The 19470-nt window shown below is 37.6% G+C and overlaps 1 protein-coding gene across 8 annotated transcripts in view; it reads left to right on the top strand.

Moving 5' to 3' along the window:
* The window catches only part of SENP8 (SUMO peptidase family member, NEDD8 specific), a 54535-nt gene that overhangs the window by 6345 nt on the left and 28720 nt on the right, over positions 1 to 19470 (top strand). For 5 of the 8 annotated variants that reach the window (XR_009007349.1, XR_009007348.1, XR_003622010.2 and 2 more), the window contains exon 2: positions 10700 to 11499. The exons of 2 other annotated variants lie outside the window; for them this stretch is intronic. Coding sequence is in view for 1 of the 6 variants with exons in the window: in XM_028162736.2 (XP_028018537.1) it covers positions 10736 to 11374 (639 nt within the window). In the remaining 5 variants the exon portion in view is untranslated. Of the gene's footprint in view, positions 1 to 10699; positions 11865 to 19470 lie in introns of those variants that run through there. One more of the 8 variants, XM_028162736.2, reaches the window with a different exon arrangement.

Below are 19470 nucleotides of genomic sequence, written 5' to 3'. Positions count from 1 at the left end.
CTTGTTGCGGAGCACAGGCTCCAGACGCGCAGGCTCAGTAATTGTGGCTCAGGGGCCCAGTTGCTCCGCGGCATGTGGGATCTTCCCAGACCAGGGCTCGAACCCGTGTCCCCTGCATTGGCAGGCAGATTCTCAACCACTGCGCCACCAGGGAAGCCCCAGCTCTATTTTCTTTTAATATTTTTGTTTCACTTTTTAACATTTAAATTTCACTCCATCTGAAATATAATTCGATATGAGGTCTGAAGTAGGGACCTAACTTCATTTTTTAATCGAATGATTAACAACTTGTTCCAGTACCATTTATTACATTACCCAGTTAGCATATCTCAAACTTCACTGCACAGACAATAAGGTGTTAATAGATAATGTACCAAAACAAACACAAAAAGGATTTCATTGGTCAAATGAGTTGGGAAAAAAATCAGACCAAGAAAAGTTAAGTTTCTTTATTACAGAACCTCTTGTAGCCTCTAATATGCTTGTGTGCATTATGAATCAACAATACAGAGTTTTAGGATGCAGCATTTCGCTAACTTACTTAACCATATAATCTTTTTTCTTTCCAGAAATACCTGTGAAATCCTATGGAACTATGCTGTCCAAAATAGTAGCCACTACCCACATGTAGCTATTTCAATTTAAGTTTAAATTAATTAAAACAAAATCAGTCCCTCAGTCTCACTAGCCATTTTCAAGTGCTCAATAGCCACATATGGCTAGTGGCTACTATATTGGACACTGCAGATAAAGAACATTTATTTCCATCATCATGGAAAGTCCTACTGGACAGCACTGCTATAGAACATAGTGTTCATTGAAAATGGAATAATCCATAAATTTCTCCCATTGATTTATAATGTCTTCATCATCATATTTAAAATTTCTAAAATGCATGGATTTGTTTTTGTACTGTTACACTGATTTATCTGTTTCTGCTCCAGTATTACACAGCTAGTTGTAAGTCAGGCTCCTGCACATTTTTCCCTGAGAGCAGAAATGAAAAATTCCTGCATGGAGTAGGAAGTTAAGACTAGAAGGGATAGTAAAGGCCTTTATACTTCTAAGACTCTATAAAGGTAAAAATTTCTCTGCAGAACATGATATATATCATGTAAAGATCCATACTCCATTATTCATTTATTTATTCTACAATTATTATTTATTGTCTGCCTGACAAGTTTTGTTTTAGGCCCAGGGGGCCAAGATGATAAACAAGTTTAGGCAGACAAGGTCCTTTATTCTCTATGCTCATGGAGCTTACATTTTTGGCCTGGGGAGGGGGAGTGTTAATCAAGAAACAAATAAATGAAAAAGAAAACTGTCAGACAGCCACAAGTGCTATGCAAGGAATTGAAATTAGAGGACAAGAGAGTGACCGGTGGCCTCTTATTTTGACTGATCATGGGAGATCTCTGTGAGTAAGTGACATTTAAACTGAAACCTACCCAACACATGGAGCCAGCCACTAGAAGGTTCAGGCACAGCTAGTACCCCAGCCCTCAGGAGAAAAAAAGCATGGTGTGTTTGAAGAATAAAAAGAAAGTTGGTGTGGCTGGAGCTTAGTGGGCAAGGGGAAGAGTGATGGAAATGAGATTGGAGCGGTGGCTGGGGCCATGTGATCATGCAGGGTGTTGGTAAGCAGCTAGGGCAGGGCATTCACTTTTTTTTCTGAGTGTAATAGTGTGCTACCAGAGGGTTTTAAACAGGACAGGTGTGACCTGACAAAATTTTAAACAATTACTCTGACAGCTGTATGGAGAATTTACTGGAGGGGTCAATAGTAGAAGTAAGGAGACCTGTTAGGCTATATCAAGATAAGAAATGTTGATGGACTTGACTGTGATGGAAGTAAAGATGAAAACCATTGGACAGGTTCAGAACATTTTGGCTGTAGAATCAATAGGACTTATCAATTGGAGAGGAGGTATGAAGAAAATAGAAAGTTCAGGGATGATGTCTATTTCATTATGTAATATTAGGTTCAATTTCTAGTCTAATTATAGGCAAAATTGGCACACAGAAAACACCAATAAATGTATTTTGACCAAATGAATAAATTTGCTTCAATAATTGTCCTGCTCCTATACACATTTAAGCTGCTAAAGCATAAGGTTTTGCTCATGTCTTTATTAATTTTTAGGGAATCTGGTTCCTAAGAATTAGGGGTTTATGTTACAGGCCTATCAAGTATGGAGAGTAACTAAACTGTTCCACTGAAGTATCCAAGCCAGCAGAGTAGGGTGAAAGAAGCAGAGAAAATTGCCTTTCTCAGGTGCAAAAGTTCTCTGGAAATTTCTTATTTTAAAAATCTATGCTGATTTTGCATTTTATGCTACATTATGTCAATGTTTATGTTAATTACGATGTTGTAAGTTACTGATTTAAATGTTTTAAGTATTTAAGATATTAAAAATATAAATATTTAAGATTAAATTACTTAGCTCTTTTCCCCCAAAATTAGTGAAATTGAAGCTGTAGGAAGATGCACTGGGATTATTAGCCTATGTTTGATTTTCGTGTATGGGTGTGTTTGTTTGCTTTTGTCTGTCAATACCTGCTGGCACATAGCCATGTATCTAGTTAGAGGAGCACAGACCACATCTGTGAGCTTTTGCAGTTTGATACAATTTAAAACAAAAACTGAAGGGAGTGAGGAGGGGAAAGGGGAACAGCATTTCAAAACTACTAACTGTTATAATCTTCACTTAAAATGAGTAAATAGCTGGGCTTTGCGCTTGTAGTGTTTAAAAACATAACTGAATGAGGCTGTTCCTTTTTTTTTTTTTTTTTAAGGAACCCTTTCTGAATAATTAGGGGGAAAAAATGAATAAAAGTCACAGTTCTGGGATAGTGTTTTCTTAGGGCTTTACAGTAAAACTTATCTGGCTCACTACTGTGGTTTTAACCACAACAGGCATATTTTCCCAGAAGTTATGAGAATTGATGCATACCTTATGAAATGCTTGTTAATTAAAATTTTCATGTATATTTTTGATCTTATGAATATTTATGCATCTCTAATGTAGGCAATTCTCATATCCACTGTAATTAGTATTTTTAAGTATTTGCTCATCAAAAATTCCAACTGAATCAGCAGTAACACCTCTAGTTAAAGGTTAATCTACTTGGAAACTGCCTTTAAGATATTTTAACAAATAGCTCCAATGCTTTATTAGATCTCTAAAAGCTCTTAAAATTAATTCAGCCTAGACATTTACAATAGGTTACATTATAGTGGTCTAAAACAGGGATTGGCAAAGTTTTTCTCTAAGAGGGCAAACAGTAAATATATTAGACTTTGCAGGCTACTCAGCTCTTATAGCTCAAAAGCAGCCATAAAGAATATGTAAACAAATGAGCATGACTTTGTTGCAGTAAGACTTTAAAGAGGAAGGGAAGATTTTTATTTTATTTTATTTAACATCTTTATTGGAGTATAATTGCTTTACAATGGTGTGTTAGTTTCTGCTGTATAACAAAGTGAATCAGCTGTGCCTACACATATATCCCCATATCTCCTCCCTCTTGCGTCTCCCTCCCACCCTCCCTATCCCACCCCTCTAGGTGGACACAAAGCACTGAGCTGATCTCCCTGTGCTATGCGGCTTCTTCCCACAAGGGAAGATTTTTAAATTTGCAAAGATGAGAGCTTAGAATTGTACAACGCTAGAGCTAGAGGAGTCTTTTAGAAATCATAGAATCACTTGGAAACATCTTAAAAATACAGGTGCCCAGGCCCTCCCCCCAGAGATAGATCATGTGTGTTCTTTAAATCTCCATAGATGATTCAAACGTGCATCCCTGGCTAGAATCGCTATTTATCTAGTCCAAACCTCACTTTGCAGATGATGAAGCTGAGACCCAGAAGTTTAAAATGTCTTCTCCAGAGTCAAACAACTGGTTGATTGCAGATCTGAACTGAATCCCAAGTCTACTGACTCCCAGCCTAGTGTTTTTTCTACTGAACCTGAAGCTTCTTGCCTTACTTATATCAGCAGGAAATCAGAATGGTTCCTATTGAATTATAAATTTTCCCTTTAAATTAATTTTTATTTTTATTTAATTGCCCTGTTTTTATAACAAACAGAAATATTCAAGTAGTATGCATTTTAAGGATTTTAAGATTAATATGAAAAATAGTCTCTTCCTTTTGTTAAAATTAAATATTTGGGAAGTGTTCTATACTATGAATTCAGTATTCACTTCATTTAGCTACAGAAGTTGGAAGATATAATAAACTAAACCCTGTAACCACAAGGTTTGTGTATGCTGACAACACATTAACAGCATGCTTCACTCAGGTTGAGAGACTGCTTTTCTCTGGAGTTAGCATTCACTCTGCTTATGCCAAAGGTGAAGTACAAGAGTGCAGAGTCATGCCCTGGCTAGATCTATCCTTGGTGACTTTGTGGCTTTATATAAAGAGACAAACAGATGCTTTATTTTCAAGAAATCTTTAAGATCCATTATTACCACCCCAAATATATAGAGAACAGGGAAGGAAATAATTTTTTTTTTGAGAGCTTGCTAGATACCAGACAATGTGCTCAGTCTTTTCACTTGTTTTTAATTCACAGAGCAACTCTTGAGAGACAGGTTTTATTATTACCTCCTTTTACAGATGAAGAAAATGAGGCCAGGAAAGAGGATGAATAACTTGTCCAGAGTCACACAGATAGCAAGTGGCAAAGTCAGATCCTGAACTCAAAGGCTCCTGGCTCCAAAATATAGAACTATACTATATATTTTTTTAACATCTTTATTGGAGTATAATTGCTTTACAGTGTTGTGTTAGTTTCTGCTGTATAACAAAGTGCATCAGCTATATGCATTCGTATATCCCCATATTCCCTCCCTCTTGTGTCTCCCTCACACCCTCCTTATCCCACCCCTCTAGGTGGTTGCAGAGCACCGAGCTGATCTCCCTGTGCCATGCAGCTGCTTCCCACTAGCTGTTGGTTTTATATTTGGTAGTGTATATATGTCAGTGTTACTCTCACTTCGTCCCAGCTTACCCTTCCCCCTCCCCGTGTCCTCAAATCCATAATCTACGTCTGTGTCTTTATTCCTGTCCTGCCCCTAGGTTCATCAGAACCTTTTTTTTTTTTTTTAGATTCCATATATATGTGTTAGCATACGGTATTTGTTTTTCTCTTTCTGACTTACTTCACTCTGTATGACAGACTCTAGGTCCATCCACCTCATTGCAAATAACTCAATTTCGTTTCTTTTTATGGCTAATATTCCATTGTATATATGTGCCACATCTTTATCCATTCATCTGTTGATGGACACTTAGGTTGCTTCCATGTCCTGGCTATTGTAAATAGGGCTGCAATGAACACTGTGGTACATGACTCTTTTTGAATTATGGTTTTCTTAGGGTATATGCCCAGTAGTGGGATTGCTGGGTCGAATGGTAGTTCTATTTGTAGTTTTTTAAGGAACCTCCATACTGTTCTCCATAGTGGCTGTATCAATTTACATTCCCACCAACAGTGCAAGAGGGTTCCCTTTTCTCCACACCCTCTCCAGCATTTATTGTTTGTAGATATTTTGATGATGGCCATTCTGACTGGTGTGAGGTGATACCTCATTGTAGTTTTGATTTGCATTTCTCTAATGATTAGTGATGTTGAGCATCTTTTCATTTGTTTGTTGGCAATCTGTATATCTTCTTTGGAGAAATGTCTATTTAGGTCTTCTGTCTCTTTGGATTGGGTTGTTTGTTTTTTGATATTGAGTTGCATGAGCTGCTTGTATATTTTGGAGATTAATCCTTTGTCAGTTGCTTCATTTGCAAATATTTTCTCCCATTCTGAGGGTTGTGTTTTTGTTTTGTTTATGGTTTCCTTTGCTGTGCAAAAGCTTTTAAGTTTCATTAGGCCCCATTTGTTTATTTTTGTTTTTATTTCCATTTCTCTAGGAGGTGGGTCAGTCAATCCATTTTGAGTTTATTTTTGTGTATGGTGTTAGGGAGTGTTCTAATTTCATTCAAACAGTTGGGGAGATGTACTATGTTCTTGGATTGGAAGAATCAACATTGTGAAAATGACTATACTATATTTTGTCGGATTTTACAAATAGAACTATGAGGAGGTCATTGTCTCCCCAATATTCCTTACCATCCACCAAGACCAGATACATAGGTCTCTTAATTCTGAAGGAATTTACTACTAATCAACAGAGGAAAACAGACAAAACACAAAACCAAAGCAAAAATGGGGATGTTACAGACAATACAAAAATCTTAAAATGCCTTATTTCCCTTTTTTTTCCTAATCTGTATTTTCTGACTCCCTTTTTAAAAAGGTTCATTCATCTGACAAACATTTATTGTACCTCAGATACGCTAAGCACAGTGCTCACTATATAGAAAGGATATAACCCTAGGATGGTTCCAAATGGCTCCTGGTTCTTGTGCTAGGTCCCCTTCCATCTCCTTTTCCCTTACTCCATTAATGATGGGATCATTGTTCTTCCAGTCACTCCAACGAAAACTTCCAGACCGTTTCTTTTTTTTTTTTTTTAGAGAAATTCACGTTCTTTTATTTTATTTATTTATTTATTTATTTATTTATTTATTTATGACTGTGTTGAGTCTTCGTTTCTGTGCGAGGGCTTTCTCCAGTTGCGGCGAGCGGGGGCCACTCTTCATCGCGGTGCGCGGGCCTCTCACCATCGCGGCCTCTCTTGTTGCAGAGCACAGGCTCCAGACGCGCAGGCTCAGTAATTGTGGCTCACGGGCCCAGTTGCTCCGTGGCATGTGGGATCTTCCCAGACCAGGGCTCGAACCCGTGTCCCCTGCATTGGCAGGCAGATTCTCAACCACTGCACCAACAGGGAAGCCCTCCAGACCGTTTCTTAATTCTTATCTCTTATTTGCCCTCCTCTGATCCCTTATTGATACTCTGTCTATAATATCTTTTCCTCCTTGCCTCTCTCCTACTACCATTTCGCCTGGTTTAGGTCATGTCCTCCTACCTTTACTTTCAATGAAAATCTAGTTGATCTCTACCTCCAATTTCTCTCCCTACCAATTAATCCTGTATACTATGCCTGAATCATTAATCTTCCTAAAGCACTGACAAAGCCATTAATGGCTCCACATTTTCTCCAGTATAAGTTCTACACTTTACACCTAGAAATCAGTCTATCAACACTTAGCTTCTGATAATCCTCCAACCTTCACCTACATCCCTACTCCCACTTCATTCCAGACAAACTGGACTACACACTTAAAGGCACTTTCCTTGCCTCTCTGCCTTCTTAATGCCCTTCAACATGCATGCAACTCTACCTGCCTTTCAAGAGCCCACTTTTATGCCACTTTCTCCTTGAAGTCTTTCCTGATCTGAGCTCTCCATCCATTTCCCTCTTTTGAATTCCCATTCATATTATTTGTGGCTTATGGGTTTCTTCTTTGAGTGTAAGCTACCTTACACATCTTTGTATCTCCCATGACACCTAATATTAGGTACTCAATAGGTGTTCATTGACTAAAAGACATGTATATATTCATTATGTATTCATTATAACATAATAGGCTTAAGCTCAGTGAGGGTAGGAACTATGACTATCTTATCCCCATTCTGATTTTCTAGCCCCTAGCACATAGGAAACATTCAATAAACATTTGTTCAGTGTGATACATTACAGTTACCAGTTGTCAGGATATAAATTTCCTGATGACCCAGTAGATATCTGGAAATACTACTTTGTTATATTTTTTTAAAGTATTAGTTACTTACGTTTCTTCATTTAATATTGACAAATACCCGTTGGTAAAGGTCATGTATTAATATTCTCACTTTACAGAAAAGGAAACTGTGTCTTAAAGAAATCAAGTAGTTTGTTTATGATCATATAGCCAATGAGTTAACAGAATGGAGTCTAAAATTCAAGTCTTCCGATATGAAGTTTAGCATCCATTTTCTTGGCCAAGGTGGTTTGCCCAAAGGCCAGTCTGGTTCCATCTGCTTTAGAATTGTTGAGGTTAAACTATTGCAATCATGCTGTATGGAATAGAATTAAGTCCTGATTGACCCAATGTCTGTATGTTGGATGTTTTCAAAATCAAACAAACAAAACACTAAAACTGTTTTCTGAAGAAAATCTTGGCCCTGCCTGTGGACACTACCTCCAAGGTCAGATGCCTGTCTGTTCAGGCACTCTTCTTCTTGTGGGCTTCTACCCCTAGTTGGGTTTGCTGTTAAGGTGTAGGTCTGATTTCAGCTGGCAGCATAGAGAGCAGGTCTCCAGGTATTTGCCAGGCAGTACAGTCTGGCCCTTACCACTCCTCATAGTCATTGAAGGCATGAGGGGGAGAGTCAGGGAGCCTTGCTCGATGCACATGCAGTCATTCCCTTTTCATGCTCATATATTCTTAAATCCAGTCACATCAGCAGCCAGCTGAGCACCTAGCCTCCCACAGCTGCGTTTACTAGATTGCTGTTTGCTCATTTGCCATCAGGCTGGATATTAAGGATCGTTGTAAGAAACAGTCCTCTGAAATTGTTTCATCTTTTATAAGGATATTATGGGACATTCATTATAATACACCATGTCTTTTATGAAAATTTCTTGAGAGAAATCTGTCTGACCTTAATACAAAGAATGCTTTTACCTCTCCAGAGCAATTGCTTTGTTTTTACCCTATGGACACTGTGAATGTTTAACTTAACACTCTCTGGTTAGCTGCCAAAAAGCAAGAGCCAAATTTGTGGCGCACCCATAACAAATGTACTCTATGCCTCGTTAACTTCGTTCCTGGCTCCAGTTTATGTCTGTGCTCAAGTTACTCTTTCCTCTTAAGAAAATCTTAATTCATGCCATCTTATTTTATACAGATAGATATACACACTCATCAACAGCCTTGTATTACTTCTGATAGTTCATATTATGATGTACTGTATGCACAAAAAAACCGTCTTTGGTGCTTCCTAGCTACCTCATTACTTGAGGGTTTTTTTCTTCAGGGGTATATTTATTTTTCTGTATGGGTTTTTGTAGGGTTTTGATTACATGAAAATGGTTGTGTCACAAAATTTTATTGTTTTAATAGTGTAACCAAGTGGTAAAATAACTAGTCTAATGGCCAGAATTGATTAAATTAATGTCACTATTCTAGCCCAGTCTTTCATAGCAGTGTTATTTTCTTACAGTATGCTTTGCTTTGTACTCTCAATCTGCATGTGACAGTTTATTGCTTTATGATTTTTAGAAATATTGTTATGCTGCCAAGTGAGTGCATAGCAGTGACCTCTGTTAGGTTCAAATATTATATTACCACACTTATCACATTTCTTGTCTCTGTTAGCACCTTACCTCAGGTGATCATGAGCATATTAATCTTACTATATGACTTGTCTTGCTCCCACTCTAAGTTAGTCATGCCTTTGTTTGAACAAGGTAATATGAATGGATATTTGTTTCCAAACCTCATTTCCTTTGATTAGTTTGGAGTTCTATCCAGATTGTCCAATCATCTTACTAATATCATCCAATTAATAACATAAGTACTATTTGTACAACATTTTATACTCTTTTAATACCTTCGAGTAAAATTATTTGGCCTTTTCTACAACTCTCTGGGGCCATTTCACAGATGACCAAAAACAAGGACAAAATCAAAATCAATTAAATGACTTAATTAGGATGATACTAGCAAATCAGTGGTAGAACTAGGGCTAGACCCAGGTCTCATGATTCCTGTGCCACACTACCTTTCAGTGCCAGAAGAATTTCTGTAGTCTCTGTCATACCCCTTGAGGTTAAAGATGGGAAAGACTGTCACTCATGTTCATAACTGGGCAGAATCAGGAATGAATTTCATTTGTATTACCCTCATGATTTTCTGTTCTTGAAATTACAGTTCCTTTTAACTATTCTAATCACTGTCACTTTCCATTATGGAATGAGGAAGCAATATTTTATCTTATCTCTTGAAAATTAATTTTGAAATGGAAGCTATTTCCCTTAGTAATTAGTAACATTTAAATTGGACTCTGAAAATTCATCTTTTTTAAAAAAATTAATTAATTTATTCTTGGCTGAGTTGGGTCTTCATTGCTGCACGCAGGCTTTCTCTAGTTGCAGTGAGCAGGGGCCACTCTTCGTTGCGGTGCGCGGGCCTCTCATTGCGGCGGCCTCTCGTTGCGGAGCATGGGCTCTAGGTGCGCAGGCTTCAGCAGTTGTGACACATGGGCCCAGTTGCTCCGCGGCATGTGGGATCTTCCTGGGCCAGGGCTCGAACCCATGTCCCTTGCATTGGCAGGCAGATTCTTAACCACTGCACCACCAGGGAAGCCCTGAAAATTCATCTTTAATATAAAAACAATTTGCCATTCTTATCATGCATATTCATTAAAGGGCCAAATATATGGTTCATGCTATAGAGTTTGGTAAAACATTAGTTATAATTTTAACCAATCTCTGCATTTAAAGAGGAGATTTTAAATCCATGCTTACTATTTCAGATGCAGAATTTCCAAAGTTTTCATTCTAATTGTTAACATAAAGCACATAAGCTAGAGTTTTTTTTGAGTGTTTACTCTTAGCCAGACATTGTTGCTAAACACTTTACAATTATATTTAATCCTTACCCAAAACCTTGTAAGAGTAGCTATTTATGATCCCCATTTTACAGCCAAGTATCATATTCAACAGTAAATATTGTCTTCTGCCTCTCCTTCAGCTTCTGGAATTTCTGAGCAGCCCTGGTCAGTACAAGATGGACCCAGTAGTCTTGAGTTACATGGACAGTCTACTGCGGCAATCAGATGTCTCACTATTGGATCCTCCAAGCTGGCTCAATGACCATATTATTGGGTTTGCCTTTGAGTACTTTGCCAACAGTCAGTTTCATGACTGCTCTGACCATGTCTGCTTCATCAGCCCTGAAGTCACCCAGTTCATCAAGTGCACTGGCAACCCAGCAGAGATCGCCATGTTCCTTGAACCCTTGGACCTCCCTCACAAGAGAGTTGTATTTTTAGCCATCAATGATAATTCCAACCAGGCAGCTGGGGGAACCCACTGGAGTTTGTTGGTTTATCTCCAAGATAAAAATACCTTTTTTCATTATGATTCTCATAGTAGGAGCAACTCAGTCCATGCAAAGCAGGTAGCGGAGAAACTAGAGGCTTTCTTAGGCAGAAAAGGAGACAAATTGGCCTTTGTGGAAGAGAAAGCCCCTGCTCAACAAAACAGCTATGACTGTGGGATGTACGTGATATGTAACACTGAGGCCTTGTGTCGGAACTACTTCAGGCAACAGCCAGAATCGCTGTTGCAGCTACTCACTCCTACGTACATCACAAAGAAGAGAGGAGAATGGAAAGATCTCATTGCCACACTTGCTAAAAATTAGCTGTTGAAATATATTTGTGACTTTTGAAGTCTCCTCTTTCTGCCTCTCCCCATGTATTGGATGGCTGCAACCTCAGTGCCTGAGGGAAGATGCCTGGTAGAGGGAAGATGCCTGGTAGAGGAAAGGTTAGAATTCTTACTTTTTCCTGAGAGAATGTTATCCTCTGTATTATCCTAATGGAAAGTTTCACTTTAACCCTAACTTGAGAGCAATATGTTCTGTGAAAATGTCTTGAAAATATGCACCAAAACCTTAAAACCAAGCTATCTTAACACTTATTAATTCCCTTTTGATCTCCCTTATCCACATTGGCTTATTCCAAAGGAAAAGCAGTGATCAGTAAACCAAATTAAGACTATGTGAAGTCTAGAATGCAAGAAGAAAATTATAGAAGAACCAAAAACTTATTGCACAGCCCACATACTATTTTTTTTGTCAGAAGTGATTTGACATAACATGACCTATAACTAAATAAACAATTTAAAAGCCGTATGCCAACTCACTGTGCTATTCTGTTGATTTTTAGTTAGTGCCTAGTGAAATGTAAAAGGATTGTTGTATTTTTTTTGAATTTTATTTTTTTATACAGCAGGTTCTTATTAGTCATCAATTTTATACACATCAGTGTATACATTTCAATCCCAATCGCCCAATTCATCACGCCAGCCCCCCCCCACCCCCCCGCCGCTTTCCCCCCTTGGTATCCATACGTTTGTTCTCTACATCTGTGTCTCAGTTTCTGACCTGCAAACCAGTTCATCTGTACCATTTTTCTAGGTTCCACATATATGCGTTAATATACGATATTTGTTTTGCTCTTTCTGACTTACTTCACTCTCTATGACAGTCTCTAGATCCATCCACGTCTCAACAAATGACCCAATTTCGTTCCTTTTTATGGCTGAGTAATATTCCATTGTATATATGTACCACACCTTCTTTATGCATTCGTCTGTCGATGGGCATTTAGGTTGCTTCCATGACCTGGCTATTGTAAATAGTGCTGCAGTGAACATTGGGGTGCATGTGTCTTTGTGAATTATGGTTTTCTCTGGGTATATGCCCAGTAGTGGGATTGCTGGATCATATGGTAATTCTATTTTTAGTTTTTTAAGGAACCTCCATACTGTTCTCCATAGTGGCTATATCAATTTACATTCCCACCAACAGTGCAAGAGGGTTCCCTTTCCTCCACACCCTCTCCAGCATTTGCTGTTTGTAGATTTTCTGATGATGCCCATTCTAACTGGTGTGAGGTGATACCTCATTGTAGTTTTGATTTGCATTTCTCTAATAATTAGTGATGTTGAGCAGCTTTACATGTGCTTCTTGGCCATCTGTATGTCTTCTTTGGAGAAATGTCTATTTAGGTCTTCTGCCCATTTTTGGATTGGGCTGTTTGTTTTTTTAATATTGAGCTGCATGAGCTGTTTATATAGTTTGGAGATTAATCCTTTGTCCATTGATTCATTTGCAAATATTTTCTCCCATTCTGAGGGTTGTCTTTTCGTCTTGTTTATGGTTTCCTTTGCTGTGCAAAAGCTTTGAAGTTTCATTAGGTCCCATTTATTTATTTTTCTTTTTATTTCCACTACTCTAGGAGGTGGATCAAAAAAGATCTTGCTGTGATTTATGTCAAAGAGTGTTCTTCCTATGTTTTCCTATAAGAGTTTTATAGTGTCCGGTCTTACATTTAGGTCTCTAATCCATTTTGAGTTTATTTTTGTGTATGGTGTTAGAGAGTGCTCTAGTTTCATTCTTTTACATGTAGCTGTCCAGCTTTCCCAGCACCACTGATTGAAGAGACTATCTTTTCTCCATCATATATCCTTGCCTCCTTTGTCATAGATTAGTTGACCATAAGTGCGTGGGTTTATCTCTGGGCTTTCTATCTTGTTCCATTGATCTATATTTCTGTTTTTGTGCCAGTACCATATTGTCTTGATGACTGTAGCTTTGTAGTATAGTCTGAAGTCAGGGAGTCTGATTCCTCCAGCTCCGCTTTTTTCCCTCAAGACTGCTTTGGCTATTCGGGGTCTTTTGTGTCTCCATACAAATTTTAACACTTTTTGTTCTAGTTCTGTAAAAAATGCTATTGGTAATTTGATAGGGATTACATTGAATCTGTAGATTGCTTTTAGTAGTATAGTCATTTTCACAATGTTAATCCTTCCAATCCAAGAACATGGTATATCTCTCCATCTGTTGGTATCATCTTTAATTTATTTCATCAGTGTCTTATAGCTTTCTGTATATAGGTCTTTTGTCTCCCTAGGTAGGTTTATTCCTAGGTATTTTATTTTTTTTGTTGCAGTGGTAAATGGGAGTGTTTCCTTAATTTCTCTTTCTGATCTTTCATCATTAGTGTATAGGAATGCAGGAGATTTCTATGCATTAATTTTGTATCCTGCAACTTTACCAAACTCATTGATTAGCTCTAGTAGTTTTCTGGTGGCATCTTTAGGATTCTCTATGTATAGTATCATGTCATCTACAAATAGTGACAGTTTTACTTCTTTTCCAATTTGTATTCCTTTTATTTCTTTTTCTTCTCTGATTGCTGTGGCTACGACTTCCCAAACTATGTTGAATAACAGTGGTGAGAGTGGACATCCTTGTCTTGTTCCTGATCTTAGAGGAAATGCTTTCAGTTTTTCACCATTGAGAATGATGTTTGCTGTGGGTTTGTCGTATGTGACCTTTATTATGTTGAGGTAGGTTCCCTCTATGCCCACTTTCTGGGGAGTTTTTATCATAAATGGGTGTTGAATTTTGTCAAAAGCTTTTTCTACATCTATTGAGATGATCATATGGTTTTTATTCTTCAGTTTGTTAATATGGTGTATCACATTGTTTGATTTGCATATATTGAAGAATCCTTGCATCCCTGGGATAAATCCCACTTGATTGTGGTGTATGATCCTTTTAATGTGTTGTTGGATTCTGTTTGCTAGTATTTTGTTGAGGATTTTTGCATCTATATTCATCAGTGATATTGGTCTGTAATTTTCTTTTTTTGTAGTATCTTTGTCTGGTTTTGGTATCAGGGTGATGGTGGCCTCATAGAATGAGTGTAGGGAGTGTTCCTTCCTCCGCAATTTTTTGGAAGAGTTTGAGAAGGATGGGTGTTAGCTCTTCTCTAAATGTTTGATAGAATTCACCTGTGAAGCCATCTGGTCCTGGACTTTTCTTTGTTGGAAGATTTTTAATCACAGTTTCAATGTCATTACTTGTGATTGGTCTGTTCATATTTTCTACTTCTTCCTGGTTCAGTCTTGGAAGGTTATACCTTTCTAAGAATTTGTCCATTTCTTCCAGGTTGTCCATTTTATTGGCATAGAGTGGCTTGTCTCTTAGGCTGCTTTGTATTTCTGTGGTGTCTGTTGTAACTTCTCCTTTTTCATTTCCAATTTTATTGATTTGAGTCCTTTCCCTCTTTTTCTTGATGAGTCTGGCTAATGGTTTATCAATTTTGTTTATCTTCTCAAAGAACCAGCTTTTAGTTTTATTGATGTTTGCATTGTTTTCTTTGTTTCTATTTCATTAATTTCTGCTCTGATCTTTATGATTTCTTTCCTTCTGCTAACTTTGGGTTTTGTTTGTTCTTTCTCTAGTTCCTTTAGGTGTAAGGTTAGATTCTTTATTTGAGATTGTTCTTGTTTCTTGAGGTAGGCTTGTATAGCTATAAACTTCCCTCTTAGAACTGCTTTTGCTGCATCCCATAGGTTTTGGATCGCCATGTTTTCATTGTCATTTGTCTCTAGGTATTTTCTGATTTCCTCCTTGACTTCTTCCGTGATGTCTCAGTTATTTAGTAATGTATTGTTCAGCCTCCATGTGTTTGTGTTTTTTACGTTTTTTTCCCTGTAATTGATTTCTAATCTCATAGCATTGTGGTCAGAAAAGATGCTTGATATGATTTCAGTTTTCTTAAATTTACTGAGGCTTGATTTGTGACCCAAGATGTGATCTATCCTGGAGAATGTTCCATGCGCACTTGAGAAGAAAGTGTAATCTGCTGTTTTTGGATGGAATGTCCTATAAATATCAATTAAATCTATCTGGTTTACTGTGTCATTTAAAGCTTCTGTTTCCTTATTTATTTTCACTTTGGATGATCTGTCCATTGGTGTAAGTGAGGTGTTAAAGTCCCCCACTATGATTGTGTTACTGTCGATTTCCTCTTTTATAGCTGTTAGCAGTTGCCTTATGTATTGAGATGCTCATATGTTGGGTGCATATATATTTATAATTGTTATTTCTTCTTCTTGGATTGATCTCTTGATCATTATGTAGTGTCCTTCCTTGTCTCTTGTAACATTCTTTATTTTAAAGTCTATTTGATATGCGTATTGGTACTCCAGCTTTCTTTTGATTTCCATTTGCATGGAATATCTTTTTCCATCCCCTCACTTTCAGTCTGTATGTGTCCCTAGGTCTGAAGTGGGTCTCTTGTAGACAGCATATATATGGGTCTCGTTTTTGTGTGCATTCAGCAAGCCTATGTCTTTTGGTTGGAGCGTTTAATCCATTCACGTTTAAGGTAATTATCGATATGTATGTCCCTATGAACATTTTCTTAATTGTTTTGGGTTTGTTTTTGTAGGTCCTTTTCTTCTCTTGTGTTTCCCACTTAGAGAAGTCCGTTTAGCATTTGTTGTAGAGCTGGTTTGGTGGTGCTGAATTCTCTTAGCTTTTGCTTGTCTGTAAAGCTTTTGATTTCTCCATCGAATCTGAATGAGATCCTTGGCGGTTAGAGTAATCTTGGTTGTAGGTTCTTCCCTTTCATCACTTTAAGTATATCATGCCACTCCCTTCTGGCTTGTAGAGTTTCTGCTGAGAAATCAGCTGCTAACCTTATGGGAGTTCCCTTGTATGTTATGTGTCATTTTTCCCTTGCTGCTTTCAATAATTTTTCTTTGTCTTTAATTTTTGCCAGTTTGATTACTATGTGTCTCGGCGTGTTTCTCCTTGGGTTTATCCTGTGTGGGACTCTCTGCGCTTCCTAGACTTGGGTGGCTATTTCTTTTCCCATGATAGGGAGGTTTTCGACTATAATCTCTTCAGATATTTTCTCAGGTCCTTTCTCTCTCTCTTCTCCTTCTGGGACCCCTATAATGCGAATGTTGTTGCGTTTAATGTTGTCCCAGAGGTCTCTTAGGCTGTCTTCATTTCTTTTCATTCTTTTTTCTTTATTCTGTTCCGCGGCAGTGAATTCCACCATTCTGTCTTCCCGGTCACTTATCCGTTCTTCTGCCTCAGTTATTCTGGTATTGATTCCTTCTAGTGTAGTTTTCATTTCAGTTATTGTGTTGTTCATCTCTGTTTGTTTGTTCTTTAATTCTTCTAGGTATTTGTTAAACATGTCTTGCATCTTCTCAATCTTTGCCTCCATTCTTTTTCTGAGGTCCTGGATCATCTTCTCTATCATTATTCTGAATTCTTTTTCTGGAAGGTTGCCTATCTCCATTTAGTTGTTTTTCTGGGGTTTTATCTTGTTCCTTCATCTGGTACATAGCCCTCTGCCTTTTCATCTTGTCTATCTTTCTGTGAATGTCAGCCGACATATTTGAAGAGATCAACTGGCTAGAAGCAGATCAAGACCTAACCTAATTCAACATCTAAATATTAAGAGAATCAGTTACTCAGTTCTGTGAGATCTCTTCCATTCACCATGCAAAGGCTTTCCCAGCTATAACTTTTGCCAATACTTGATAAAGATGGTGTTAGCCCATCTTCCCCCATCTGATTCCCGGAGTGCTTTAAGAAAGGGGGAATATTAAATAGCTTCATCAAAATAAAAGCCTTGGTGGACCTCTTACTTTGCTCGGTGAGTGGGCTGCCTTGCTACTCTGGATTGATAACAAGCTTTCCTTCACCTTGTCTATTAGCCATGCACACACTCTTGCCTTATATCCAAAGCTCTATAGTTTTAAAACTTATAGCTGATAACTTCCCAAGATTACCTGGTTTTTCAGATAAATATTTCTACTTTCTGATAGTCATTTTTCCTCCCCTCTTTACCTTAATCTGACAGAATTGTTTTCAGTTAGTCATGGTGATTTGAGGACTATTATTGTATCTGAAACTTACAGACTGAAAGTTGGTTTATTTCTGAGATATAAAGGAGAAAAAGTGACCTTTCTCAACCCTTTCACTTAATTCAAAATGCAGACAATGTAATTTTTAAAATGTGGAACTAAGAGTAAAAAAGAAAAGCTATCCCTCCTAAATCATGGATATGTTTTTTCAGAGTTATTTCAGATAATGAATAATTTAAATGATATGTTAGATGCACATATTCTATTTCTAATGAGAATTAGATTGCAATGTGTATGGGACTTGAAAGCCAAAGATTAACTTCAGCCATGAAACTTATTTCAGCTACCTCCCCAGCCTAACCCTGCCCCCAGCCCGCATGGCCCAAAATAACCTCACCACTCAGTGACCACAGAGGCAGTAACCCAGTTCCTTTTAGTCGGGAAGGGAAAACCCAGTAAGTGTAAATAAGTACAGGTCACATAGCAGGCCTCAGTGAACACAAGTTGAAACTAAAAGTCAAAGAGAAAGCTACCAAAAAAGTTTCCATTTCAAGTCAGTATATTTGGGATAAAAAAGGATACCTAATGGAAGCTGGGAGCAGGAAAAAAAGATTAGGAACTGGCAATCAGCCTTAGAGGTGAAATAGGGAGGGAGGGACAGCAAAAGGACACGGGTTGCCGAGGCCAGGAGTGTAGATATGATAAGAAAGCAATATTGTTTAAATAACTGTTGACTTAGGCATCTAGTCTAGACTGCGAAAGGGTCAAATTTTCTCTGGGAAAAGTTGTTGTCTTTCTGATAATGAATAGTGCAAAGTATGTCTGTTTAAATGTCAGATTGTCTCCCTCTTAAGACAGTACATATGGGAGCAATCTTTCCTGACTCCCTAAGATTCGTGCCAGAAATAAATTATTTTTTGAACTAAACTAGTAAAGTCTTAAAAAAAAAAAAAAAAAGAAGACTAAATCTAAGGTCTCCTTTTCCAGATACATAGCATGATTGGATTGTACCACAGGTTAGTCTACTTCTGTAAAACTTTTGAGAATGCCATTTGTAAGTGTTAACATTGTAAATGACAGGAGAACTTGAGTCTACTTGTAATACTTCACTAGATACTATAACAGCCTGTAAGTTATACACCTGCTTGACCATATACCATTGATATTACATGATACACAATAGGAAAAAGATCTTTTGCTGGTACTGTGCTCCCTTCTTTTAGAGTCAAAAGGATCTAGTTTGCAGAATTCAATTTAAAAATATTCAGTGGGTAAGCAGGTTATTCAAAAGTGGATTGAGCAGTTATCACACTGAACCACCCTGCTTTCAAATATCCTGTTGTATTGATCCATAAGTAACTCACACTTGTCCAACCTGTGTCTCATATGGAATTGAAAGGTCACCATATATAAACCCAGCTTCACATGGTGGTCAAAAATATCATTGATTTTTCTATTTAACACTGTCCAGATCAAAATATTTCTGCCCTTTGGCTAGATAGCTGTTGAAGTTCCTAAGTACTAGTCCTAGTTGGATCAGAATAATTTAAAAACCACAAGTGGATTATATTTCTGATATGTCTTATTATTTTTATAGTTTTTACTATATCCATATTGACTATATGTTTTAATAATAGGTATTCCATTGAAATGGCAAACTCATATGGTTATTTACTGATACTGAAATTTTTTTCTTCCATCACTTAGAAAAGGGGAGAACAGTTACAGAAATTTACATGCTATGGTGTGGGAAAGAGCATGAATGTTGCAAATCCAAGCACTATCAGTTATACACTTATAGCCTTGGGCAAGTTTCAGATTCAGTAGCCTCATCTGCAAAACGAAGTTGTAGTCTGTTTAAGCAGGTACAATGAGGATTCAGTATGGTGTGTAAAGCATATAGTACACACAAAAATAAACCTATTTCTCTGTCCTACTACCAGTCCATTTTAAGACTAGCAGCAAGTTTGAAAACTTAGTTTTATAGTGCACCCATTCAGCTGTGTGAAAAATGGCCTGATAAATACTGTTATGTCAAAAGAGAAAACTTACTCA

Source organism: Balaenoptera acutorostrata, chromosome 3 (genome assembly GCF_949987535.1).
Source record: "Balaenoptera acutorostrata chromosome 3, mBalAcu1.1, whole genome shotgun sequence".
Lineage (NCBI taxonomy): Eukaryota > Metazoa > Chordata > Mammalia > Artiodactyla > Balaenopteridae > Balaenoptera > Balaenoptera acutorostrata.
Note: the sequence above shows the minus strand (reverse complement) of the source record. Positions and strands in the feature narration are given on the sequence as shown.